We start from the raw sequence: 23,474 nt of genomic DNA on the forward strand, positions 1-23,474 counted from the left end.
TCCTAGATACCGTGTCGATTTTTCCACGTTCCACCAATATCCCACGTTTCATGTGAGGGTTACATCGATGTCTGCAATTGTCGTCGTTCTGCATGTGGTGTATGTACAGGCTCCTCCACAAAACCTCAAAAATGTATGGGTCATGCAGTCATGCAGACCATACAAAAATGTATGGTTTTTTTAAAACAAATCGACAAACACAGCAGTAAATGACAGAGGAAAAAAGCTGTTATGATCTGAGTTGAAAGCAAAGTGGCACGTGTCGGCAGATAAACCGATTCAAGAGCAGACACCATCAAAAGTAGATGACATGGTGAAAAAAAAAAGTGAATTGTAAAATAAAATCCATTCTGCCCTACAATCGGGCGTTCAACTTGAAACGCTTTCAGGGCAGGGGTGGGAGGCCGCACTACATGGTATTGACAGATAGAGGCACAATCGAGGGCGACAGCCTTATCTCTCTGCAAATAAGACTTCATTCCCCATTTAGAAATCCTGGAGTGAGGGATGAAATTACAGTTGGGGAATATATATATATATGGATATATATATATATATGGATATATATATGGATATATATATATATGGATATATATATATATTATATATATATATGGATATACATATATATATATATGGATATATATATATATATATATATGGATATATATATATATATATATGGATATATATATATATATATATATGGATATATATATATATATATTGATGGGGGTCGTGGTGGTTAGATTCACAAGCGTTGTTTAAGCTCTCATTTTGGTTCTGCAAATAATTCATTTTTCTTTAAACTGCAAATATAATAAACCTTTAACCTGACTTTGAAACCCTGTGGCCACCAAAAAATGTTTCGTCCAATCGTATAGAAAATTGTGGGAATCCTCACCAGTTTAAAATATAAATATATAGGCATTCAAGATCGAATACAAACAGTTTCAGAGGATAAATCTCGCTTATGAAAGTGGATTCGAGAAGAGTAGATTGAGAGGAACAAAATTATGGCATTACACGAGTAGTAGTATCTACTGGTATCTCTCCATTTCTTAAATACTAGAATATAAGACCCGTTGCTTCGCTGACGGAAATACCAATCTTTTCTGCGATGGCTAATCTATGCAGAAAAAAAAAAAAGGATTCCTGGGAGATCCTCCGTGCAGGGATAACCAACATCACGTGTTGGCATTTGCAGTTTTGACACGCGTGTCCATGTACCCATAAAAAAAAATTTGCTTGCTTGAGAGAATGCCAACCCACTCCCCGCCATCACGGTCGTCTCTCCAACTCACCCAAAGCCTTCAACCACACATATTAACACGCTCCTCCCCCTTCATTCCCGTTCTTCAAAGCAAAGCGGTAAAAATTGTTGTATCGCCATTACATATTACTAGCAACGGTAGCCACACTAAGGGCGGGGCTTCAATTGGGAGGCGCAAATGATTATTTAAACGATTTATATAAACGGGTGGTGAGGGGGCTTGGTCAGATTTTAATCTTACAGCCTCCATGTTGGTGCTCGCCGTCACTGCGATGTGAAGCGAAAGACACCTCAGAGCTGTCACATTCACAATCGCTATGTCATATGTACTCCCGATACGCGTTTCCTTCATTGTACAAACTACCAAGTCTACAGTTAAAAGGATTTTGAGCCGATAGGTGTTACGGCCTTGGCAAGATCGATGGAGACAACGATCTGTTAGCTTATACACTGCCCAAATAGCTCTCATGTAGAGATTAAACTCACGTCATTTGAACTTTGGCAAAGGTCATTATTTACTTTTAATGATGTTTATATACAAATCAAAAAAGATAATTGGTTTTGGGTCGTCCTTTCCACATATCTCGTGGGATTGCGAGTTGGAGAGAAGACCGTGATGGCGGGTACCGTTGCTCGTTAGCAAAAAACGATTTTCACGTTTTGGGTGACCTTGAGCTTGACCTTGGGCCTAGAGTTAAAAATTGGGCACAGTCTATTCCAGGGCAAGGCAAATATGTGTGTAAAGTATGGCGATGCTATGTGCAATGATGTAGACGTAGTACTGCACACAAACAGACAGACAAACAGACAGACAGACACACCAACCAACCAACATACTTGCCGGAAAAATCAGAGATCGAGGACTTGCCGGAATGTACTTTTTTATCTTATGTACTTATTCTTACTTATTCTTATTCTTCCCCTGTGAATGTACTTATTCTTCCCCTGTGAGGTATCACAAGCAGTATTTCAACAATATTGGACAAAAATCATTAAATTTATTGACAGTTCAGCACGCCCGCGCCATTTTTATATATTTTTGCCACTAGAGGGCGCGGTGAATAGGCAAACCCCGCAGCGAGTTTCTAATTACAATACGTTTTTATTAATTGCTGTTGTAATCAATCAAGCATTCAAATCAAGGCACAGTCTATTCCAGGGCAAGGCAAATATGTGTGTAAAGTATGGCGATATTATGTGCAACAATGTAGACGTAGTACTGCGCACAAACACAGACAGACAGACAAACAGAGAATAACGCACAAGACCAACCAATATACTTGAAAAATCTTCGATTTTGCAAGTAACAAAAAGACAGGCACGGCTCCTTTTATAATATAGATATTGTTTCGAGCCATCTCAATACAATTAAAATTGCCGAGTATGGAAGAGGAAAAAGAATAACGTACGAAATAAAAATTGGGAAGAGGAAAAGATTTAAATAAAATGTAAGTAAAAAATTTTTTTTTTAACGTTATATATCTATCTATCTATAATTCCAGTAATCTCTGTGTGTATGTTTGTATGTTTGTATGTTTGTATGTATGTATGTATGTATGTTTGTCTGTGACCGCTGTTTCTCGACAACTACCGGTCCGATATACTTGAAACTTGCCAGGTATATTGCTGGGGACCCGAGGATGTGCCTTTTCAAGGTTTGAAATTAATCGGACAAGTAGTTACCGAGCTATGGCGATTTCTTTACCAAACACCGCAAGCCGTTCGCTTTGGACCAAACCATTTCATGTAAATAGAGGGGGGGGGTTCTGTGGTCGTTGCGAATGGACCAAACCATTCATGTAAATAGAGGGGGGGGGGGTTCTGTGGTCGTTACTGCCACGTGGTTTCAAAGTTTTTTTTGTTGTTGTTGTTTGCACGCATGTTTTTTTGCACCCACGTACGGGCACGCCCTAGGATGTTTACACACACACACCCCTACACAAATTTTTTTTTTTTTTTTTTTTTGGCAAGGAACGGGCACCCACGTACGGGCACGTCCTAGCTTATATATAGTACGGGCATGCCCTAGTATATATAAAACACAGTTTGTGTGTGGGTGTGTGTAATGTTACCGGTAGACTCCTAAACTGAGAGGCTCACGTACTTGATATTTGGCACAGACATGACCATTGAGCCTGGGAAGAACATGGCTGACCTAAAAATTTATTTCATAATATTTTTTTTCCATATTTTTACCTCAGCGCATTTCAGCGAGGAATATTATGCACCGAATCTGACCGGTGGCAGAACAGCGCGCTGATTCACTCAGAGCGATCACGTGATGTTCCTTGCCGCCATTAACTCAGTTACGCGTTCACACGTATTTCAGAGCGAAAAGCGATTGCGTTTTTTCACATTTCAGCGAGGAACATTGCCATTCACACCACATAGGTTTTTTTTTCTTTCATCCTTAGATCCATATTTTTTATCAGCGAATCTGAATCGGTGGCAGAGCAGCGCGCTGATTCACTCATTCGCGCTCATTGATAACGATCACGATCACGTGATGACGTGATCACGAATGATGTTCGTGACGCGATCATGTGATGTTCCTTGCCGCCAGCAAGTAGCATAGATTTTGTTTTAGCATGATTAGCATTTAGCATGATTTAGCATGATTTAGCATAGATAGTAGCATGTTTCACATAGATTTTTTTTCAGCGAGGAATATTATACACGGATTCTGACCGGTGGCAGAGCAGCGCGCTGATTCGCTCAGACCGATCACGTGATGTTCTGAATAAGCACAATCAATTGAGTGTGCCGCATGAGTCTGCGATAAGTGTTTAAAGTAAAGTAAAAAAAAAAAAATGTTAACATGCCGTTGTTAGCCTATTCATGTATAGTTTGTGTTGTATTTAGCTGTGGCTGAGCTAAGATGTAGCTGAACTTCAGAGTCGTTGACTCTGGTTATCCTTTGACCTCTTAATCACCTTGCTCCATTGGGACAAATCCAAGTAATAAGCGCATCGGCAGGTAAATCCACCGGAGCGAGGTGAAACACCTCTCAGGTTGAAATAATGTGAGTTATTCCATCCCCGCCGCCAGTTGGCTTCACTTTTCACGGAGTATGAGCATTCTATATATTTTCAATTCAGTGCGCCCGACTCGCTCACGTACTTGATTTGTGGCATAGACATGGCCATTGGGCCTTCACGGTGTAATTTGTGCGAGGCTTTTGTCCGAGTGAGCTTGAGTCGAGAGGGCGAATGTACGGGTTGGGAATGTACGGGTCTCCCTTCCCCCACCCGGCAACGCCGGTACTGGAGGGCGTCACAGGATCGGTGAGTCTCCAAAATCCGCTTCGTGCTGTTGCGAAGATTCAGGACGATGTCGCGATTGTTGTGCTGCTCTACGACCATGAGAACTGCAACGTCATTGTTCACTGGCCCTCCCCTTCCCTCCCCCTGCCCCCTCCCTTCCCTCTCCACCCTACCCCCTCCCTTTTCCCCCTCCCCCTCCCTTTTCCCCCTCCCCCTCCCTTTTTCCCCTCCCCCTTCCCCCTCCCCCCTCGCCAGATTCTTGTACCAGATGCTCAAATTATGGATTTCGAGTTATACCTGCAGCATTAAAGTACCAACCCTGTACCTTCATAAAATAGCAGGGTTGGTCAAATTGGGCAATTACAAATTCATTAAAACAAAAATTTAAATATTCATGTGTTCCCCAAAATGTCAAGTTTTTCAACTTTTCATGCCAGGAAATCTAGAAAATTTCGCAAAAAATACCAACCAGTAATTTACAATCAGAATCAATTTCTAGGGTTTAAAGGTTTTTTTCAAGCATGATGTTGGACAAGTAAAGTAAATAAAAGTACCATAAGAGTTATTGGCCGAGTGCCAATTATTTTTTTAGCACCTTGCCAATATTGTGTATTTTTCACTTTTTTTCCGAGCAAATAAGTTGTGACCAGCACTGATTTTAATTGGAATTTATGGGAAACAAACACGCACATGTTTCTTCTATATACTGCTGTATTTATTATGTGCAGCAATATCTGCATTGAATCTTCAAGCATAATCTGCATTGCAACTGTACACAAATACTGTAAATCATCGCCCGCCATCTGTACGCTAGCCCAAGCTGTCATGCCAAAATATCAAGGCAAAATGACGAGTAGGCCTACATGTATAGAATTTTCACACACGTTTGGTGAAGCCCCATTTACAAGACGTATGTACAAGACTAGTCAACCGTTGACTACCTGATGGTGCGTAGGCGAGATAGGGGGCACCTCCGGGACACAAAGGTGATCCCGGGGGAGGAGGCTGTTTCACAGCACCACTTGGTTGTCTGCGACATAAGGGTGAAAGGTGCGAGGAGAGCTCGGCGGGTGAAGTACCAACCGAGAATGAAGGTGTGGAGGTTGAAAGAGGTGACAGTAAGGGAGGCATTAAAAGAGAGGCTGAGTAGGGTCAAGGATGATGTGGTTGAGCTTGAAAGTGTTTGGATGTCAATGAAAGCTAGTCTGTTGGGAGCCGTTGGTGAGGTATGTGGATGGACAAAAGGACCACCGAGGCACTCGGAAACATGGTGGTGGGATGATGAAGTTGGAAAGAGGATTGACGAGAAGAGGAAGAAGTTCAAGGAGTGGCAGAAGGCGAAGGGTACGGAAGCAGAAACAGCAGAGCATGAAAGTTATAAGGCAGCCAGGAAGGCTGCAAAGAAAGAGGTAGCAAAGGCGCAGGAGGCATGTAGGAAAATGTTCAGAGAACGCTTGGATTTGGAAGAGGGTCAGAGAGCAGTATTCCGGATTGCAAAGCAGATAGCGAAAGAGAGGTGTGATGTGATGGGGGTGAGTTGCTTGAAGGATGAAGTGGGACAAATCGTTGTCGACCCAGATGGAATTAAAGGAAGATGGAAAAGATATATGGAAATGCTGTTGAATACAGAGAATGAATGGGATGGCAACATAGAGAGTAACCCAGTTTTAGGACCAGCAGAGAAGATAACTGAGAAGGAAGTTGAGGAAGCGATAAAAGCAATGAAGGGTAGAAAAGCGGGAGGGCCGACGGGAGTTGTGGGAGATATGTTGAAGGCAGCACGAAGTTGGGGTGTGAAGAGAATGACAGAGATCTGTAATCTGGTGGTGAAAGAAGGCCGCATTCCAGTGGCTTGGGAACTGAGTACGTCCCTCTATACAAGGGGAAAGGTGACCCTCTGGAGTGTGGCTCGTACCGAGCGATAACGTTATTGGAGCATGGAATGAAGGTATTGGAAAGGGTGTTGGAGAGGAGGATAAGGAAGAAAGTGAAGATCGACGAAATGCAGTTTGGATTTCTGCCAGGAAGAGGAACGACAGACGCGCTTTTCATTGTGAGGCAGTTGCAGGAGAAGTACACGGAGAAGAGTAAGAAGTTGTTTCTTGGGTTTGTTGATCTGGAGAAAGCATTCGATAGGGTTCCACGCAAAAGTATTGACATGGGCATTGAGGAAGTTAGGAGTGGAGGAATGGTTGATCAGAGTAGTGATGGCAATGTACAAAAGAGCGAGCACAGCTGTAAGGACGAAGGGCGGGAACAGTGGTGAGTTTGAGGTGAAGGTGGGAGTGCATCAGGGGTCGGTACTAACTCCACGACTATTTGTAGCTGTGATGGAGGTGCTGGCTCAGAACGTAAAGGAGGGTTTACCGTGGGAGTTGTTGTATGCAGATGATCTGGTGTTGATTGCGGAAAGTATGGATGGACTGAAGGAAAAGATGAACAAGTGGAAGGAATGTATGGAGACAAAAGGTCTGAAGGTGAATATCGGAAAGACGAAGGTGATGGCAAGTGGTAAAGAATGTGGTGAGGTGGAAAGAACTGGGAAGTGGCCCTGTGCTGTGTGTAGGAAGGGTGTCGGAGTGAACTCCATTCAATGTACAATGTGCGCTGAGTGGGTTCATCAAAAATGTAGTGGTCTGAGAGGGTCATTAACCAGTGTGGCAGCTACATTCAAATGTAAGGTGTGCACAGAGGGAGCTGCAGATGGAGGAAATGTTGAGTTGGATCTTGGAGACGGCGTGAAGCTGGAAGGTGTGAAAACATTTTGCTACCTCGGAGACATGCTGAATGGAGAAGGTGGATCAGACTCGGCAACGGTTGCTAGAGTGAGATGTGCATGGAAGAAGTTTCGGGAACTGAGTGGCGTGCTGATGATGGGAGTGTCGTTGAAGCTGAAGGGAAAGGTGTATGCTGCATGTGTGAGAAGTGTTATGATTTATGGGAGCGAGACATGGGTAATGAACGTGGAGCAGCAACGAAGGTTGGAAAGGGTGGAAATGCGAATGGTTCGACGGATGTGCAGAGTATCGTTGAGAGAGAGGAAGACAAATGATGAATTGCGAAAGATGATGGGAATAGAGCCTGTGATTGATGCTGTGAAGAGGAACAGGTTGAGATGGTTTGGTCATGTGTTGAGGAAGGATGAAAGTGACTGGTTGAGAAGAGTGATGGAAATTAATGTAGAAGGAGGTAGAGGACGGGGAAGACCGAGAAAGACTTGGCTAAAGATGGTGGAAGAAGAAATGCGGGCAAGGGGGTTAACAAGGAGAGATGCAGAAAATAGGGCAAAATGGAGAAGATTGTCATGGGGACCGCAAGGCTAACCCCCGCTCTTGTCGGGAAAATGGCCTTTAAAATGCATGTTGTTGATGTTGTATGTACACTAGGCTTGACTTATCCATGAAGGACAAGAAATGCATGTGGCATCAAACTACTTACACTTGAAAACCCCACGGGATATTAAGTTGGCAGCCAGAAGTGTGATTCAAAGGTCAAGTCATTATCTTGTGAGCCTAATTCACAAAGTACATACAAGTCCAGCATTGTTCAGTAAACGATATTCTTTGTCCAGTATATGAATAAAATATCATGCACACTGGATGCACAGCACTGAGCAGCATGTACAGGTCTTATCAATTGCACAAACTATGATGACTGTCTCAATCATTATAATGATTGAGACATTCACAAAGTACATACAAGTACAGCATTGTTCAGTAAACGATATTCTTTGTCCAGTATATGAATAAAATATCATGCACACTGGATGCACAGCACTGAGCAGCATGTACACTGTACAGGTCTTATCAATTGCACAAACTATGATGACTGTCTCAATCATTATAATGATTGAGACATTCACAAAGTACATACAAGTACAGCATTGTTCAGGAAACGATATTCTTTGTCCAGTATATGAATAAAATATCATGCACACTGGATGCACAGCACTGAGGAGCATGTACAGGTCTTATCAATTGCACAAACTATGATGACTGTCTCAATCGGGCGGGAACTTCTTCTTAGGCACATTATAATGATTGAGACAGTCATCATAGTTTGTGCAATTGATAAGACCTGTGCATGCTGCTCAGTGCTGTGCATCCAGTGTGCATGATATTTTATTCATATACTGGACAAAGAATATCGTTTACTGAACAATGCTGTACTTGTATGTACTTTGTGAATTAGGCTCACAAGATAATGACTCAATGATAATTATCAGTCATGTATCAGTATTATTCATTGTCAGTATCGGTCATCATTATCTAAACAAACACGTGTAGCGACTAGCGCGCCACCAGGCGACTGTTGCCGCGGAATCGCGGAAAATGACCGTCGAGTCCGAAGCAAAATTCAGGCTTCAACGGTCATAACAGGTAATGCCACTGTCATAGAACGAAAGATCGTATATTTTTCCGTCTATGGGTGAAATATAAGACGAAACCGTGTCCAATAAAGGTATATTTACGGAAGTTTATTGCCGATAAACGATCAATCCGGAAGCGAACACGGTGAAACACGTGGCGCCGCCTTTCAATGGCGTTTATACCCAGTAGGTGATTAGCGCATCTGGTAGCGTGATATATATATACACACACACTCAACCCTCGGCTGTCGCGCCTAATTGGTGCCGCCATCGGTGCGCGTTAGCCGAAATCGCGATAGCCGAACTCAAGAACGTATGGTAATAATTCTAATTGGTGCCAGGACCCCCAAGTTGACCACATATTTAACCTATTTTTGCCACTTTTTTAACCAAGTGTTTCTGCCATATAAAGAAACATTAACATATAAAGAAACATTAAAACAAGATTCACAATATGTAAATAAAAATAAAATGGTAAAAAAGTACCTTTTTACCATTTTATTTACCTTTTTGGGAACAATGAGGGGCTTAGGTGGTTGGGTAGGTTCCGAGGCTTGGGTCGAGTCTTATTGACCACCCCTACGTGCCTCTAACTCGTCCAGGATTGCATCAGCTGAAGCACCAGAGAAGCACTCAACGTCAGAGGGCTCGTCAAAGACAGAGGGCTGTGCCTCGTTGCGACGCCGTAAGCAGGGTCGGCGTCATGGGGGGGCATTTGCGGGCCATGCCCACCCAATGAGTTATTGTGCCCCCCCCCCCCCCCCCCACCCACCCGCAGGCCAAGCCTTTGGCGCCAAACTTGCACGGCTATATTTTGTGCAGTGTGTGTGTGTGTGTGTGTGTGTGTGTGTGTGTGTGTGTGTGTGTGTGGGTGTGTGTGGGTGTGTGAAAGAGAGAGACTTTGCATAACGTAGCACCCTTTCCACCATTTCCGGTGCGCTATAGCACGTATTTGGGGCGCGATAGTCTTGTGTTGTGCAGTTTTTTAGGTAGCCGCGATAGCCGAGAAACGCGATAGCCGAGGGTTGTGTGTGTGTGTGTGTGTGTGTGTGTGTGTGTGTGTGTGTGTGTGTGTGTGTATGTATATATATATATATATATATGTAAATTGTAGTGACGAGCCCTTCATATATATATATATATATATACTTCAATTTAAATAAAACAGTTGTAAAGTTTGTTTCAAAATAATTCAGGAATTTATCGGATTTTCACCAAATTTGTTGTGGTTGAGTGTTCAACCACTCCAGCGACCACAAAAACAGAAAACTGAAGTCAAATCTGAATTCGAATAAACCCGTGAGGTCCTGAAGAACATTTAAGATAATCTGACCCATCATGATCAATCCCCACATTGTCCTTAAAAGCTTGTTCAAAATGCATTGGATTTTCAGAGAATTTGTTTTACCAGGGCCTTTAATGATCTTAACTTGCTACTAAAACCAAAAACAGAAAACAAATCCGAGTTGAAATAAGCCTGTGAGGGAGTTTGAAGCGAAATCCCAATTTTTAAACAGAGGAAATTCTTTACAAAGTCAAAACACATGATTCCTAAGCCATCCATCATCCATCCATCCTTATATAAACCAAAAGCTTATAATCTTAGGCACATAATGTTCATAGCATTAACCAAAACCTTCATTTCGACAATTGTATTTGCCGAAAACCACGCAGCCGAGCCTCTAGCCAAGACCAAGCCGAGACCAACGGCCGATTGGCCACATTTTAAAACATTAATAAATCAAAAAGTTATGGAGGAGACCATGGTTTTGGAGTGATGGAGGAGACCTGTACGCACACACACAAACACAAACACACACAAACACACCTCGTTTTTTCATTTCTGTTCCTCACAATTATGTCCCTCTCTTATTCACAGACACACACACACACACACACACACACACACACACACACACACACACACACACACACACACACACACACACACACACACACACACACACACACACACACACACACACACATATCCACACACATATACACATACACACATACATACATACACACACATACACATTAGGGTGGTCCAAAAATTTGAAGATTGGATTTTCATTTCTCCACAAGCCTGCCCCTATTCCTATTGAAGAAAGTAGTTTGTGGTGAAAATTTGAGCTTGATTGGACAATGTTTAGAGGTTGCTCAAAATGCTGACAAATTTTAATGAAACTGTGTCCACAAAGAGTGGCCAGTATAAGGTACAGAATTTTTAGCATCATACATCAATTCATAGATAATTATCTTTTCAATTACTCAAATTATTTATTATTGTTATTGTTGTTGTTTGTTTGTAAACTAATAAATAATTATGTACAATGTACCATTGTACAATGTACATGTATGTTCAATTGTTCATTGTTCAATGTTCATTCATATAGTCAAATTAAGATTAAAAACAAAACAGTAGATTAAACATTCATGTATTAATTCGACAATAAATCATTTATCGGAAAAAATAAATCATCCATCATAAAATATAAAATATCTATCAGAGACGATAAAACAAATCTATCAGAACAATTAAAACAAAGTAAACATCAGAATACACATAATTTGAATGATTTTAGTAACATTGTTTTCAGAAACTTGTGTTTCAAAACATTGCCTACTTCTTTGACAAGATGGCTTTGGTTGACACTGGAAAGTTTTCACGATGAAGTTTCACAACTCTCAACACAAATTGCTTCTGCTCTTCATTCTTGGTCAGAGTATCATGGAAAGTTTGGATGAGGGCAACACCTCGCTCAGCACAGTCATTGATAACCTTCATGCTGCGTATCTTCTTCTCAAGCTCTTGGTATGAGTTGTCTGTGTTCCAGAGGTGTGGCTCCTTTTCCAGAAAACTCAGTGATACTTCTTTGTCAGACTCTGAGATGACAACACCAAATAATTCAAGAGATCGACTTGTGATGTAGGTGTCCACTTAGTCAAAAAGCCTGAAGGCTTTAGCATCTATCCTATGAAGACTGTTTGGCTTTGGAGCCCGCTTGAAGTTCTTCACCATCTTTGCCTTTGTCTCATCATCCACCCGGCTATCAAAAAGAGCTAATGCAGCAAGATGTTCTGACAAATACCAGAGGTGTCTCGTGAATGCTTTGACAGCAGTTTCACGGATAACCATACCTGGGTAAAAAGCAAGGGTTGAAAGAAGAAGCAAATCATTGAGAGGTGCCTTTGTGGGTAGCGGCGCCTCATGCCAGAATCTTGCATACACAAGTGCAACAAAAAGAGCAATCTGTGCGATTCCCTTCAATTCACGTGATGTTAGCTTTATTTGGTCTTTGAAGAGAACCATCTTGAGAGCATATATGGCTTTCATCATCCAGCGGGCATTGTGCATCGCTCCTGAGGCACGGAATTTCACCTCTCTGGCCTCACATCCACCCAGAAATGTATGGCATAGTCTCAGAAGTTCTTCATAGTCATCACGTGGGTGTTGTTCTTCGAGTGCAGCTGCATAAAAATGTATCATATTCTGACGTTCAACAAGGTTATCGGAAAATATTATATCTTCTCCTACTTGGAACCTCTTCTTGTCAATTAAAGGCCACTGTTTCTGAAACCTCTTGAACAGTCTGATCTCAGGTCCGCTAGTGGGTCCTATATGACTTTAGTTGTAACATCAGAGAGCATTACTTCAAACACATGACGACGACATGCAATCCAGACAAGCTTAGCATCCAAAGCTGCTTCAATGAGGGTACATGCTCCGTTTCTCAGCCCTGTGTTGGATGCAGTGGTGTCAAACACTATGCCTTTCACCAACTGTTTGACATTCCACTCCTCAAGAAGTGGTATGCATGCATTTGCTTGTGCTACACCAGTGCCTTGGGGAATTTTTGGGACTCCAAGCAACTTCTCGGTATTCATACCAGTTACAAGTATCGCTACCCGATCAACAGATTCTTTGTGATTGCCAGAATAATCAGGGAGCAGTTTCCCATCCCAGTGTAGTAGGAGTGGGCTATTACATGAGAAATTTGCCTTTGTCTTCAGTGGCCATTATTTCCCTTCCACGAATTCGAGCACGACGAATTCCACTGCGTGACGGAGAAATGTCTTCAATGGTATGACCAAGAGATTGTGCAAAAGCACTGGCCACAAACATAGCACGCCGATCTGAGAGATTTACTCTGTCCAGAGTTGCCACTATTGCTGGAGTGATCACCTTGATGGGAGCCTTTTTCGCCTGTTTGGCAGAAGATGGACTTTGGAGTTTGAATTCATTGTCCCTTGAATCGGAGCTTTCAATCTCAGACTCATCATCATCATCAACCACAGCCGATGTTGATGGAACAGATTGCATTGCTGTTAGAGTCTCAGCAGCATGTTTCTTCTTTCTTTTATCTTCATTCTCAAGCCTGATGCGCTTTCTGTTCTCCTTCACTGCCAGAGTGTTGTCCACAGATCCCATACGTGAACTTGAGGGATCCTCACGCTGCATGATAAGGAATGCTTTGTCTTCTTCATTCGTCATTTTCTCAAGCGCATCATTCGGTGAGATATCAAAGAGGGATTGAAGATCATCTTTGAACATCTGCTCCTTCACTCTATAGTTTTCGAATGTCTTGGTTCTATTTTTCTTTCCCAGTTTGTAGGCATCATACAACTTCAAAAGTTGGCGCTCACAGGAATCTACTCTCTGCACTGGAATTCGTGCTTTCTCCCAGTATGCACACACAGCTTGCACACTACGTTTGGCACTTTCACGAACTGTATGGTGTTCTTGTATGTGATGGTACACCATTTTCTGCAATGTGTGTCCTTTGGTTGTCCGTGGTGGCCATATTGAAAATCACAGCGTGCCCATGAACCTTCCTCGACTCAACCTCAACACACACTGCAAAAATGGATTGAATCGGACAAGCCGTTCTGCTCGAAATTGACGGAAACCAATTTCAAGATGGCTACCGTGGTGGCCATATTGAAAATTGCAGCGCACACATTTTCGAAAGGAACCTTCCTCTACTCAACCCCAACACAGACTGCACAAATGGATTTAATCTGACACGCCGTTCTGCTCAAAATTGACGGAAACCAATTTCAAGATGGCTGCCGTCATGGCCATATTGAAAATCGCAGCATGCCCATTTTTGAAAGGAACCTTCCTCTACTCAACCCCAACACACACTGCAAAAATTGATTTAATCTGACAAGCCGTGCTGCTTGAAATTGATGGAAAACAATTTCAAGATGGCTGCCGTGGCGGCCATATTGAAAATTGCAGCACGCCCATGAACCTTCCTCGACTCAACCCCAACACACACTGCAAAAATGGATTTAATCGGACAAGCTGTTCTGCTCGAAATTGACGGAAACCAATTTCAAGATGGCTGCCGTGGTGGCCATATTGAAAATCGCAGCGCGCCCATTTTCGAAAGGAACCTTCCTCGACAACCCCAACACACACTGCAAAAATGGATTTAATCGGACAAGCCGTTCTGTTCGAAATTGACGGAAACCAAAAGTTGACGGACGCCCGCCCGCCCCCCCGTGACGACAATACCCCTTAGCCCATTGGGCTGAGGGGTGAAAAGGGAATAGGGGGTTTAACAGGCTACCGCCGCCTTTTTTTTTCACCAATATATAAATGATAGAACCAAGCAATAACCAAACCAAAGAGTGGAGAAAATCACAGCCTTGGTATTTAAATGGAAGGCATAACGAATGTGAAAAATATCAAATAAGTCTTATTGAAGAAATAACAGGGGTAAAAGTAGATAAAACAAATAAGCGGATAAATTTAACAACGAGTAAGTTAGAGGCTCCTGCCAGAGGAGTCAACATCCTTAAATGGACAGAAAACTTTGATGGTTGTCAAAAGTTCAATGGAAAAATAATTTACTACAATCTAAAAATGATATGTGGTTCAGGAGGAAATCAGACAAGAGCAATAAGAGAGGTTTATCATTTCATCTCTGCCCAACAAAGATACTTAAACCAAGAACCAAGTTCAAACATACTATTTATCAATATTCTCAATGATGATGAGTTCAACAAGAAAATTAAGTTATTCCCTAAAATAGAACAAACAATTATTTGTTGGCTCGCTATACGAGTTCAAAGAAAATATGGGGTCTATTGAGGATTTAACCTTTGTTAATGGCTTAGATGGGAAACGGAGAAATAGACGGATGTTTTGGGGTTTTTCGGTGGGTGGTCCATAAATTCCAACACTTTCCCCATTCTCTTACATGTAAAATTAGGTGTGTTTTAGAACCCCATTCTCCTACTACTCCCATGCCGAATACGTACCCTAGACCGTTTGATCAAAATAAAGAAGAGGGGGAGGGTGAGAAATTATTTTTTATTTTGATCTTCCTCTTCGTGTGTTGTTGAAAAATTGTTCACAACTTAGCATCTAAAGGGTTGTGATGTATATCCCATTAATAATGTATTTGCTCTCTGAGTGTACAGCTAGGCCGGTATCTATACACCGCCTAAATATATTTTTCCTCATTAACAAATTTTTTTTTTTTGGCAATTACGCCATTATCGGCATGGGAGTAGTAGGAGAATGGGGCTCTAAAACAAAATTTGCAATCAAGTCATTATATTAGAGTATGTCTAAAATGGTATCAGGGGTCGAAATTACATATGCATTCCAATAGTGCATAATTAATGGGCGTCGTCACGGTTTGATATAAAGCCAATCGGATGTAAATGGACGATTTGTGACCATGACCTTTTAACTTATTGACATCAAAAACAAGATGCTTCTAGATTGTGACTACCTCTACCAGGTTCTTAAGTTAGTAAAGATCAGAATAAAACTGCGACCTGCAGGCTATTGACAGACAGAAACAGACAGAAACAGACAGAAAGAAAGACAGAAAGACTTCGATTTTGTAAGTACGGTAATAAAAATGGAATAGCACACTTGGCATTGGCATAACTCCATGGGCATGTCTTATTCCTTGTGACGTTGATGCACACATTTCCTGCACACATCTTGAGCTGCCAGTGCAACATCAACACTTCATTGCAGCAGAGCACATGCAAATGGAGGAAGAAGACCTCCAGACATGCTACATTCCCTGCTTTATGGAAGAGGTGGAGGGTGAAACTTAAATTTTTACAACCCTTTATTTTTGATTTAATGCTACATTGCTTTCTTATACTCTTCAGTTGTTCCTCCGAAGAATACCTGCCGAGTAATATTGGCAGATTTCAGGTGGTGTGAACACACGTGCCAATCAACCGTGCCGCAAAGCCCAATTTGTACAGAGAGCCCCCAGGGCTTCAGGGTGGGGCCCGCTCACTGAAGCAAACCAGCAGTCATAAGTGAGGAAGATAGATGCAGACATGGGCCGAATGAGAATTTCTGTAGCTTACTTTGCAAGGCCTCGAACCCAGAGGCTTTGGGTGTGCAACCACACACACACTATCCCCAAATAAAGTCAAGAAGCACAACACCAGGGTGTTAAACAGCCAGGAGGCTAAAATGCCAGGCTTAACGAAGACGTTAAACCGACTTCCAGATTATGGGCCAGTGTAACTGAGGGAAGTTGAAAGTGAATACCTTTACAGACAGCACAGATAGGTTGCACAAATTTTATTGAGATTATTAAGCAATTTATTTGGAGAAATAGGGGATGGGAAGAAGGTGGGGGATTGAGTAGTGTGTTTCATGAAGGAACATTTGCACTTACACTTATCATTCACTCAGTATTGGCCTGACCATGTGAAGGAGTGGGGAAGGATAGTATCAAAAGGATAGCACAAAGCCAACACAGAAGCATGATATGGAATTAACAAGCTGAACAAAACGTTTTGTAATAGGGTAGCCCAATCCAGAAACAGACCATACAACAAAGGGTATTGCAATTTGCAATTCCATTCTAAGTACTGGGTGCATGTTCTACTTTGTCTCTAAACTTTGCAAAGATGATGCAACTGCTGTAACCCAGTTAATGTTGTGATGATGTAACCCAGTGCTACCTGCAGCATGGTCGGGTTGTTGGCGACTAAAGCAACACCACTCACTGGCTTGCCAGTGGGGAGGGTGACTGTGACACCCTGCCAGGACCAAAAACAACACCTGGCAAAGGGCGGATGAGCTCCCGTAAGGAGCCAACGTAAGGACATGGTGTCTCCAAAAAAACACCCATCCGGTTTGGACCGGTTCAAGTCATACCAAAGACTTCAACAATGGTACGTGCTGCTTCCTTGCTTGAAAAGGATAGAGCACGGGACAATCCACATCGGTTGGCATCCAAGGGGAGGAGGAAATTCCTCGAGGAAATGCCCCGCTGAGTAGGGTGAGGAAAGCGGCGCCATTGTTATGACGTTTCTGGTACCCGAAGTATCCCAGGAAGTGCTGACACTTACCCCAAACTCAGTGGCTGTGTTAAGAGTTTGTCTCGTGTGTGTGTGTGTGTGTGTGTGTGTGTGTGTGTGTGTGTGTGTGTGTGTGTGTGTGTGCGTGCGTGTGTCAGATCTATTACGAGCTTTAGCCCAAGTATAAAAAATAGGTGGGAGTGATGGTATTTTGTGAGTGTGATAAAAACAAGACCAAAAGTCTAACAGTGGCGTAGCCAGGCTTGAAAAACATAAACCACAAACACATACGATTAGCTTTTTAAACAGTCGCTAATGCTGTTTATAACACTAAACAACGAAATTTAGAGAAATCCCAGAATCCATGAGCTAAGTAGTTTACTTGCATAACTGAGCGAAGCTCTACTGTAATCTATGTATCACACAAGGGTTGGGGGAGTGCTCATTTACCAAGCAGCTAGCCAGCGCTTGCCAAGCCCAGCCGTTCCTTAACTGTTTTGAATGGAGTGTTTGCTCGAATGCTTAAACCACTTGGCGATCTCTTCACAAGAAACTTGGTAAATGAACACACACCCAATGTTCTTGACACCCAACCATACAATGCGCATTAAGGAAGTATTCAGACCCCTTCACATTTTTCACATTTTATTATGTTGCAGCCTTATGCTGAAATCGTTTAAATTCATTTTTTCCCTCATCAATCCACACTCAATACCCCATAATGACAAAGAGAAAACAGGATTTTAGAAAGTTTTGCAAACTAATTAAAAAGAAAAAACTGAAATATCACATTTACATAAGTATTCAGACCCTTTGCTATGACACTTGAAATTTAGCTCAGGTGCCTCCCAATTCTCTTGATCATCTTTGAGATGTTTCTACACCTTGATTGGAGTCCACCTGTGGTAAATTCAATTGATTGGACATGATTTGGAAAGGCATACACCTGTCTATATAAGGTCTCACAGCTGACAATGCATATCAGAGCAAAAACCTGGACCAGACGGACCAGACGGCATCAGCCCTGGACGGTGAGGAAACCGATGTTTTGCAACCAACCGATGTTTTGCAACTGGACCAGACGGCATCAGCCCACGGGTCCTAAAATCCTGCTCTGCCGCTCTATCTCACCCTCTCTCTGTTCTTTTCACCCTATCTTTTGCTCAAGGTCATCTGCCAGCATCCTGGAAATCAGCAAACATTACCGCTTTACACAAAAAAGGTGCAAAAACAGATCCTTGCAACTATAGACCAATCAGCCTGCTCCCAATTATCAGCAAAGTCATGGAATCCATCATTGCTTCGGATATGAAATCTTTCCTCTTCTCCAATGGCTTGATCTCTGATCATCAATTTGGTTTCAGACCAGGTCACTCTACTCTGGACATGCTGCTTCTGCTGTCTCAACAATGGATGGAGGTCCTCAATGCCAAACAGGAAATCAGAGCTGTCTCCCTCGACATATCACGTGCCTTCAATACGGTCTGGCACCCAGCTCTGCTCACCAAACTCTCCTCCTATGGTATCCATGGAAATCTCCATGCATGGCTTGCGGACTTCCTCTCTGGTCGGAGTCAACGTGTGGCCCTGAATGGATTTCTCTCATCTCCCCCTCCTGTTCAGGCTGGAGTTCCCCAAGGCAGTGTGCTGGGCCCTGTGCTTTTTCTGGTCTTTATCAATGATCTCTCCGACTCTCTGGAAAATCCTCTCTATCTCTTTGCTGATGACTCCACTCTCTGCCGCTCCATTCCTCTTCCCTCAGATCGGCAGTCTGCAGCCTCCTCACTCTCTGAAGACCTGGACAAAATCACAGACTGGTCAAACAAGTGGAACATGTCTATCAATCCTGACAAATCTCACACTCTTACTATGTCTCTCCGAAAAGATCGACTGGACAACCCTCCCATCTACTTTCTCAACAATCCTCTCCAAGAAGTTCTGTCGCTCAAGCTTTTGGGTCTCACTATCTGCCATGATCTTTCTTGGGAAAACCACATTTCCAAGCTGGCCTCCAAAGCCAGTCGCCGACTGGACATCCTCCGTCGTGCGAAGTCCTTCCTAGGCACACCTGAGCTCCTCACCACATACAAGGCTTTCATCCGCAGCTCAATGGAATACTGTTCTCCCCTATGGGCTGGTGCTCCTGCCTCACACCTGGCTCGGCTTCACGCTGTTGAATCCAAAGCTTTCAGAATCATTGGAATCTCCCGCGATGAAGCTATCTCTGAGGGCCTTTCACTCACTCACCGCAGGCAGGTAGGTGGTCTTTCTGTCTTCTACCGACTCCTCTCCGGCCTTGCTCCCCCAGCTCTCTCTGTGCTCTGTCCCCCAAATATTCCTACAGGTCGCACAAGATCTGCCAGCAACCCTCTGATGGTTAAACTGCCGAAATCTCGGCTCTCTGCTCACCTTCACTCTTTCATTCCTCTTTTCTCCCGCCTCTGGAACAAACTCCCACACTCCCTTCAATCCCACTCCTCCCTCCAGGTCTTTAAAACAGCTGTTCACCACCATCTCTTATCTTATCTTCCCCCATCCAAAACCTTGATCTTTTCTACCCCCCACTAATTCACCCCAGATCCACCTTGCTTGAAACTCCAACTTCTTTCCTGGACGTCCTGGCAGTGTCCATATGTTTTATACCTCTCCCACCCCCCCCCCCTTCCCATGCCTCCCCCCCAAAGCCCTCTCCCTCCCACAGATCTCTCGATGTCTCCATGTCTCTCGGTCCCTGCTCTCAAATGTTGTGTTTGTGTCCTTCCCCCTCTCTCCCCATCTTGTCTACCGCTCCCGATGTTATTTGTTTTGTGGGTCTGTTTGTCTTTCTGTGTGATTAATGTTCGCTCTTTCACGAGCCTCGATCTTGTATACAAAACAAAAAAAACAAAAAAAACAAAAAAAAACAAAGCCATGAGGTCGAAGGAACTGCGTGCAGAGCTCAGAGACAGGATTGTGTCGAGGCACAAATCTGGGGAAGCCGACAAAAAAATTTCTGCTGCATTGAAGGTTCCCAAGAGCACAGTGGCCTCCATAATTCTTAAATGGAAGAAGTTTGGAACAACCAGGACTATCCCTAGAGCTGGCCGCCCGGCCAAACTGAGCAATCGGGGGAGAGGGGCCTTGGTAATAGAGGTGACCAAGAACCCGATGGTCACTGGCTGAGCTCCAGAGATCCTGTGTAGAGATGGGAGAAACTTCCAGAAGGACAACCATCACTGCAACACTCCACCTATCTGGGCTTTATGGCAGAGTGGCCAGACGGAAGCCTCTTCTCAGTGAAAGACACATGAAAGCCAGTTTGGAGTTTGAAAAAAGCACCGAAAGGACTCTCAGACTGTGAGAAACAAGATTCTGTGGGCTTTCATGTGTCCTGATGGGCTACGCCGTAAAAAATGCACATCCGTGCAGGTAAGGGGCATTCAGTAAGGATCAGTGTCAGAGTTGCAAAACTTTGGTGACTATGCCATATCATGCATAATGTCATGATATGGCATCGTTGCAAAACGTTTCGAATATCAGCAATGGCTGATATTCGAAACGATTTTGATTCATACTTTGCATTTATACCACTTTTGTGTTCATTATATTCATTTATCATGTTATGCAGAGGGGGGGGGGGGGGGGGGAGTAACGGGACGAAGAGCTCGTACATTTATAACACCAAGGACAAAGACATCAGGATACCTCACTCTCCCTTTAGACTAATTACAAGGACATCAGCAGACAATGGAAAAATTGTAGTTATAATGGGATTTTAGCCTGGAATCCATGCATCACGAGCTTATGGCTCAGATGGGAATATTCAAAGAGTTGACCTCTTTCGCGTTACAATTTTTTGGTCTAACTATCCAAATGAGCAAAAGCTAATCCAAAACATGCCAAACCGATGTACTGTCAAACAAGGTTTCAAATCTGAAGTTTATTGCTTTTCAAGCTCAGGCCATTGTGAGCCAATATCTTGACTAAATATAATCACCTGCCCACCCGGCTCAGGCATGTACCTTACAAATTACCAACAAAAAAAAGAACCCCCAAAAACCTGTGAAACATGTAACATGACATCGCATTGATAAAATAGCTTAGAATATACCAGACAAATAGAGCTCTTATTAAAGAGCCCATCATAAAGATGTAGCTAGATGAGTACAGCTTTAAAATTCCATTAAGCTCATTGGCCACAAATTGAAATTCCAAGACTTTTCAATAATGCTTTTTAAAATATGTATTTCTTCATTTTCGCAAGTTTATTTTGAAGTTGTAACTATAAAAGTTACCACCAGCCAAGAAAAGTAAAACAACCAAGCACGGCTTCACCGGACATGGCGCGGACTCACCATTGCTGGTCCTCTCAAAAGTGCCCGTCGGTCCGTTCTTTGAGCCACGTTCCTGCTCACCCCCTCGCGGCCTGCCCCACTCTGGCTGTCCCCCCTTGGTTCCAGCTTCCCATTCTACATGGCCAGGACCCCTGCCAGACTGCTTCCTGCTTTGCCTGTTTGCACAAAAGCAAGCAAAACCAAAAAAGAATAAGAAAAGAAAAATAAATGATAAGTCACTTGCATTCACATTATTTGATCTGATCTGACTTGGCCTTCTTGGGGCTGCTGCAGCAGTTATAAATCAGAAGGTTCCGCCGAGGCAGAATGGTCAATCCAAAACTCCAAATTTGCAAGAGGTTTGCAACAGCCCACAACTTGAATCCAAAGACCAAACTTTGTGAAATGGACTGTGGTGTCACATGGCCCATGTATTGACATTAATTTTTAAAGTGGGACAGCCAGCCCAACATTGCCTTTGAAGTGCATGCTCGGCCAGGAAAAGACGACTAAAATAAGCTGCACCCTGATGGCACCTTTGTTCTGATCCAAATCCAGCAGCAATAAAATACAGGAAAAACAGCTGAGAAAATAGCCAACAACATTCTTAGCAACACGAGTTATCCGGCAGCCAGTCTTCGGTGTTGGTTGTGGTTGATGAACTTGGCGCTCTTACGGAAGGCGATAAGTGGTTATTATTTGTCGTTTATCGTGATTTTGTACAAGGCGTGGTGTATTCGATATCGCTCAAGGTTACAGTAGGGTTTGCAGCCGATTAGTGGGTAATTGTATTGTTTTATTTTATTTTGAAGCGAGTGTTTTAAGGCCTCGTGGTTTTTAGTGGCTAGTCGAGCAGTGCATTCTTTTTTAACCTGAGGCTGAGATTGGCTTGTAAGCAGTGCAAAAAAAGAAAGGTGATGAACATAACATTGGGGGAAAAGTTTGAGAGCAAAATAATAGGGGAACAAGGACAATGGAGGAAGATTATACACAATATGATGAATGTTTGATGTGAGCAATATCAAAGAGAGCGGCATCGGACGGTAGTCTCTGTTGTAGCAAAGATATAAAAATGGCACACCTCAAGATTACAATCGATAGGTGAAAGAAACAAATAACTACTTTGCAGAAGGTAACAGAGTGTGAAAATTTTATAAAAGCCGATTGTATTTGTGGAGGCAGGTATGGGGTGAGGCCGGAGCGAGTGCAGGTAGGGGTAGGGTGAGGCCCTGGGAGTGCAGGCAGGTGATGGTGAGGCTGCTGCGAGTGGAGGCAGAGGAGGGGTGAGGCTACAATGAGTGTAAGCAGGGGTGGGGTGAGGATGCCACGAGTGCAGGCAGGGGTGGGTTGAGGCCACAGCAAGTGCAGGCAGGGGTGGGGTGAGGCCACAGCGAGTGCAGGCAGGTGTGAGGTGAGGCCACAGCGAGTGTCGGCAGGGGTGGGATGAGACCACAATGAGTGCAGGCAGGGGAGGTGTTCGACTGCAACTGGTGCAGGCAGGGGTGGATAGAAAAGATGGATACATGAGCAAAATTTTGAGAGGGATGGGGGTGATTTAATGTTGCAGAAAATATCATGGCTTTGGATAAGGGATGACGTGCTTTGGATGGGTGAACAGCTGTCTTCAAGATGCGGAGAGAAGAATTGGATCGAAGAGAGTGTGAGTGTGGAAGGCAGTTCCACAGATGGGGAGAGAGGAATAAATGAGTGAATATGAATGAATGAATGATCGTTTTAAGGCCATTTTTCCCGCTAAAGCGGGGGTTAGCCTTGCAGGCTCCATGACAATCATGGTTCCCTGTTTGAGGCAATGTTTATTTTTATGGCCGATTGTCCTTCCTGATGCCAACCCTCAGTCGCCTCTTACGATGGGCAGGGATACGGTGTACCTATTCTAAATCAGGGTACACACCGGGATCATTCATCCCAGCAAGCTCGTACTCAATTTGCTGACC

At 43.3% G+C, this 23,474-nt stretch overlaps 1 protein-coding gene across 2 annotated transcripts in view; it reads right to left on the reverse strand.

The window, feature by feature from the left end:
* Positions 1-23,474, reverse strand: part of LOC137439707 (tudor domain-containing protein 3) — a gene marked incomplete at its 3' end in the record, with an annotated part of 198,467 nt that overhangs the window by 25,507 nt on the left and 149,486 nt on the right. For both annotated transcript variants that reach the window (XM_078768314.1, XM_078768313.1), the window contains 1 exon segment: positions 21,541-21,695. In XM_078768314.1, coding sequence (XP_078624440.1) covers positions 21,541-21,695 — 155 coding nt within the window.

Source organism: Myxine glutinosa, chromosome 14, assembly GCF_964187855.1.
Source record: "Myxine glutinosa chromosome 14, kmMyxGlut1.1, whole genome shotgun sequence".
In the NCBI taxonomy this organism is placed as follows: domain Eukaryota; kingdom Metazoa; phylum Chordata; class Myxini; order Myxiniformes; family Myxinidae; genus Myxine; species Myxine glutinosa.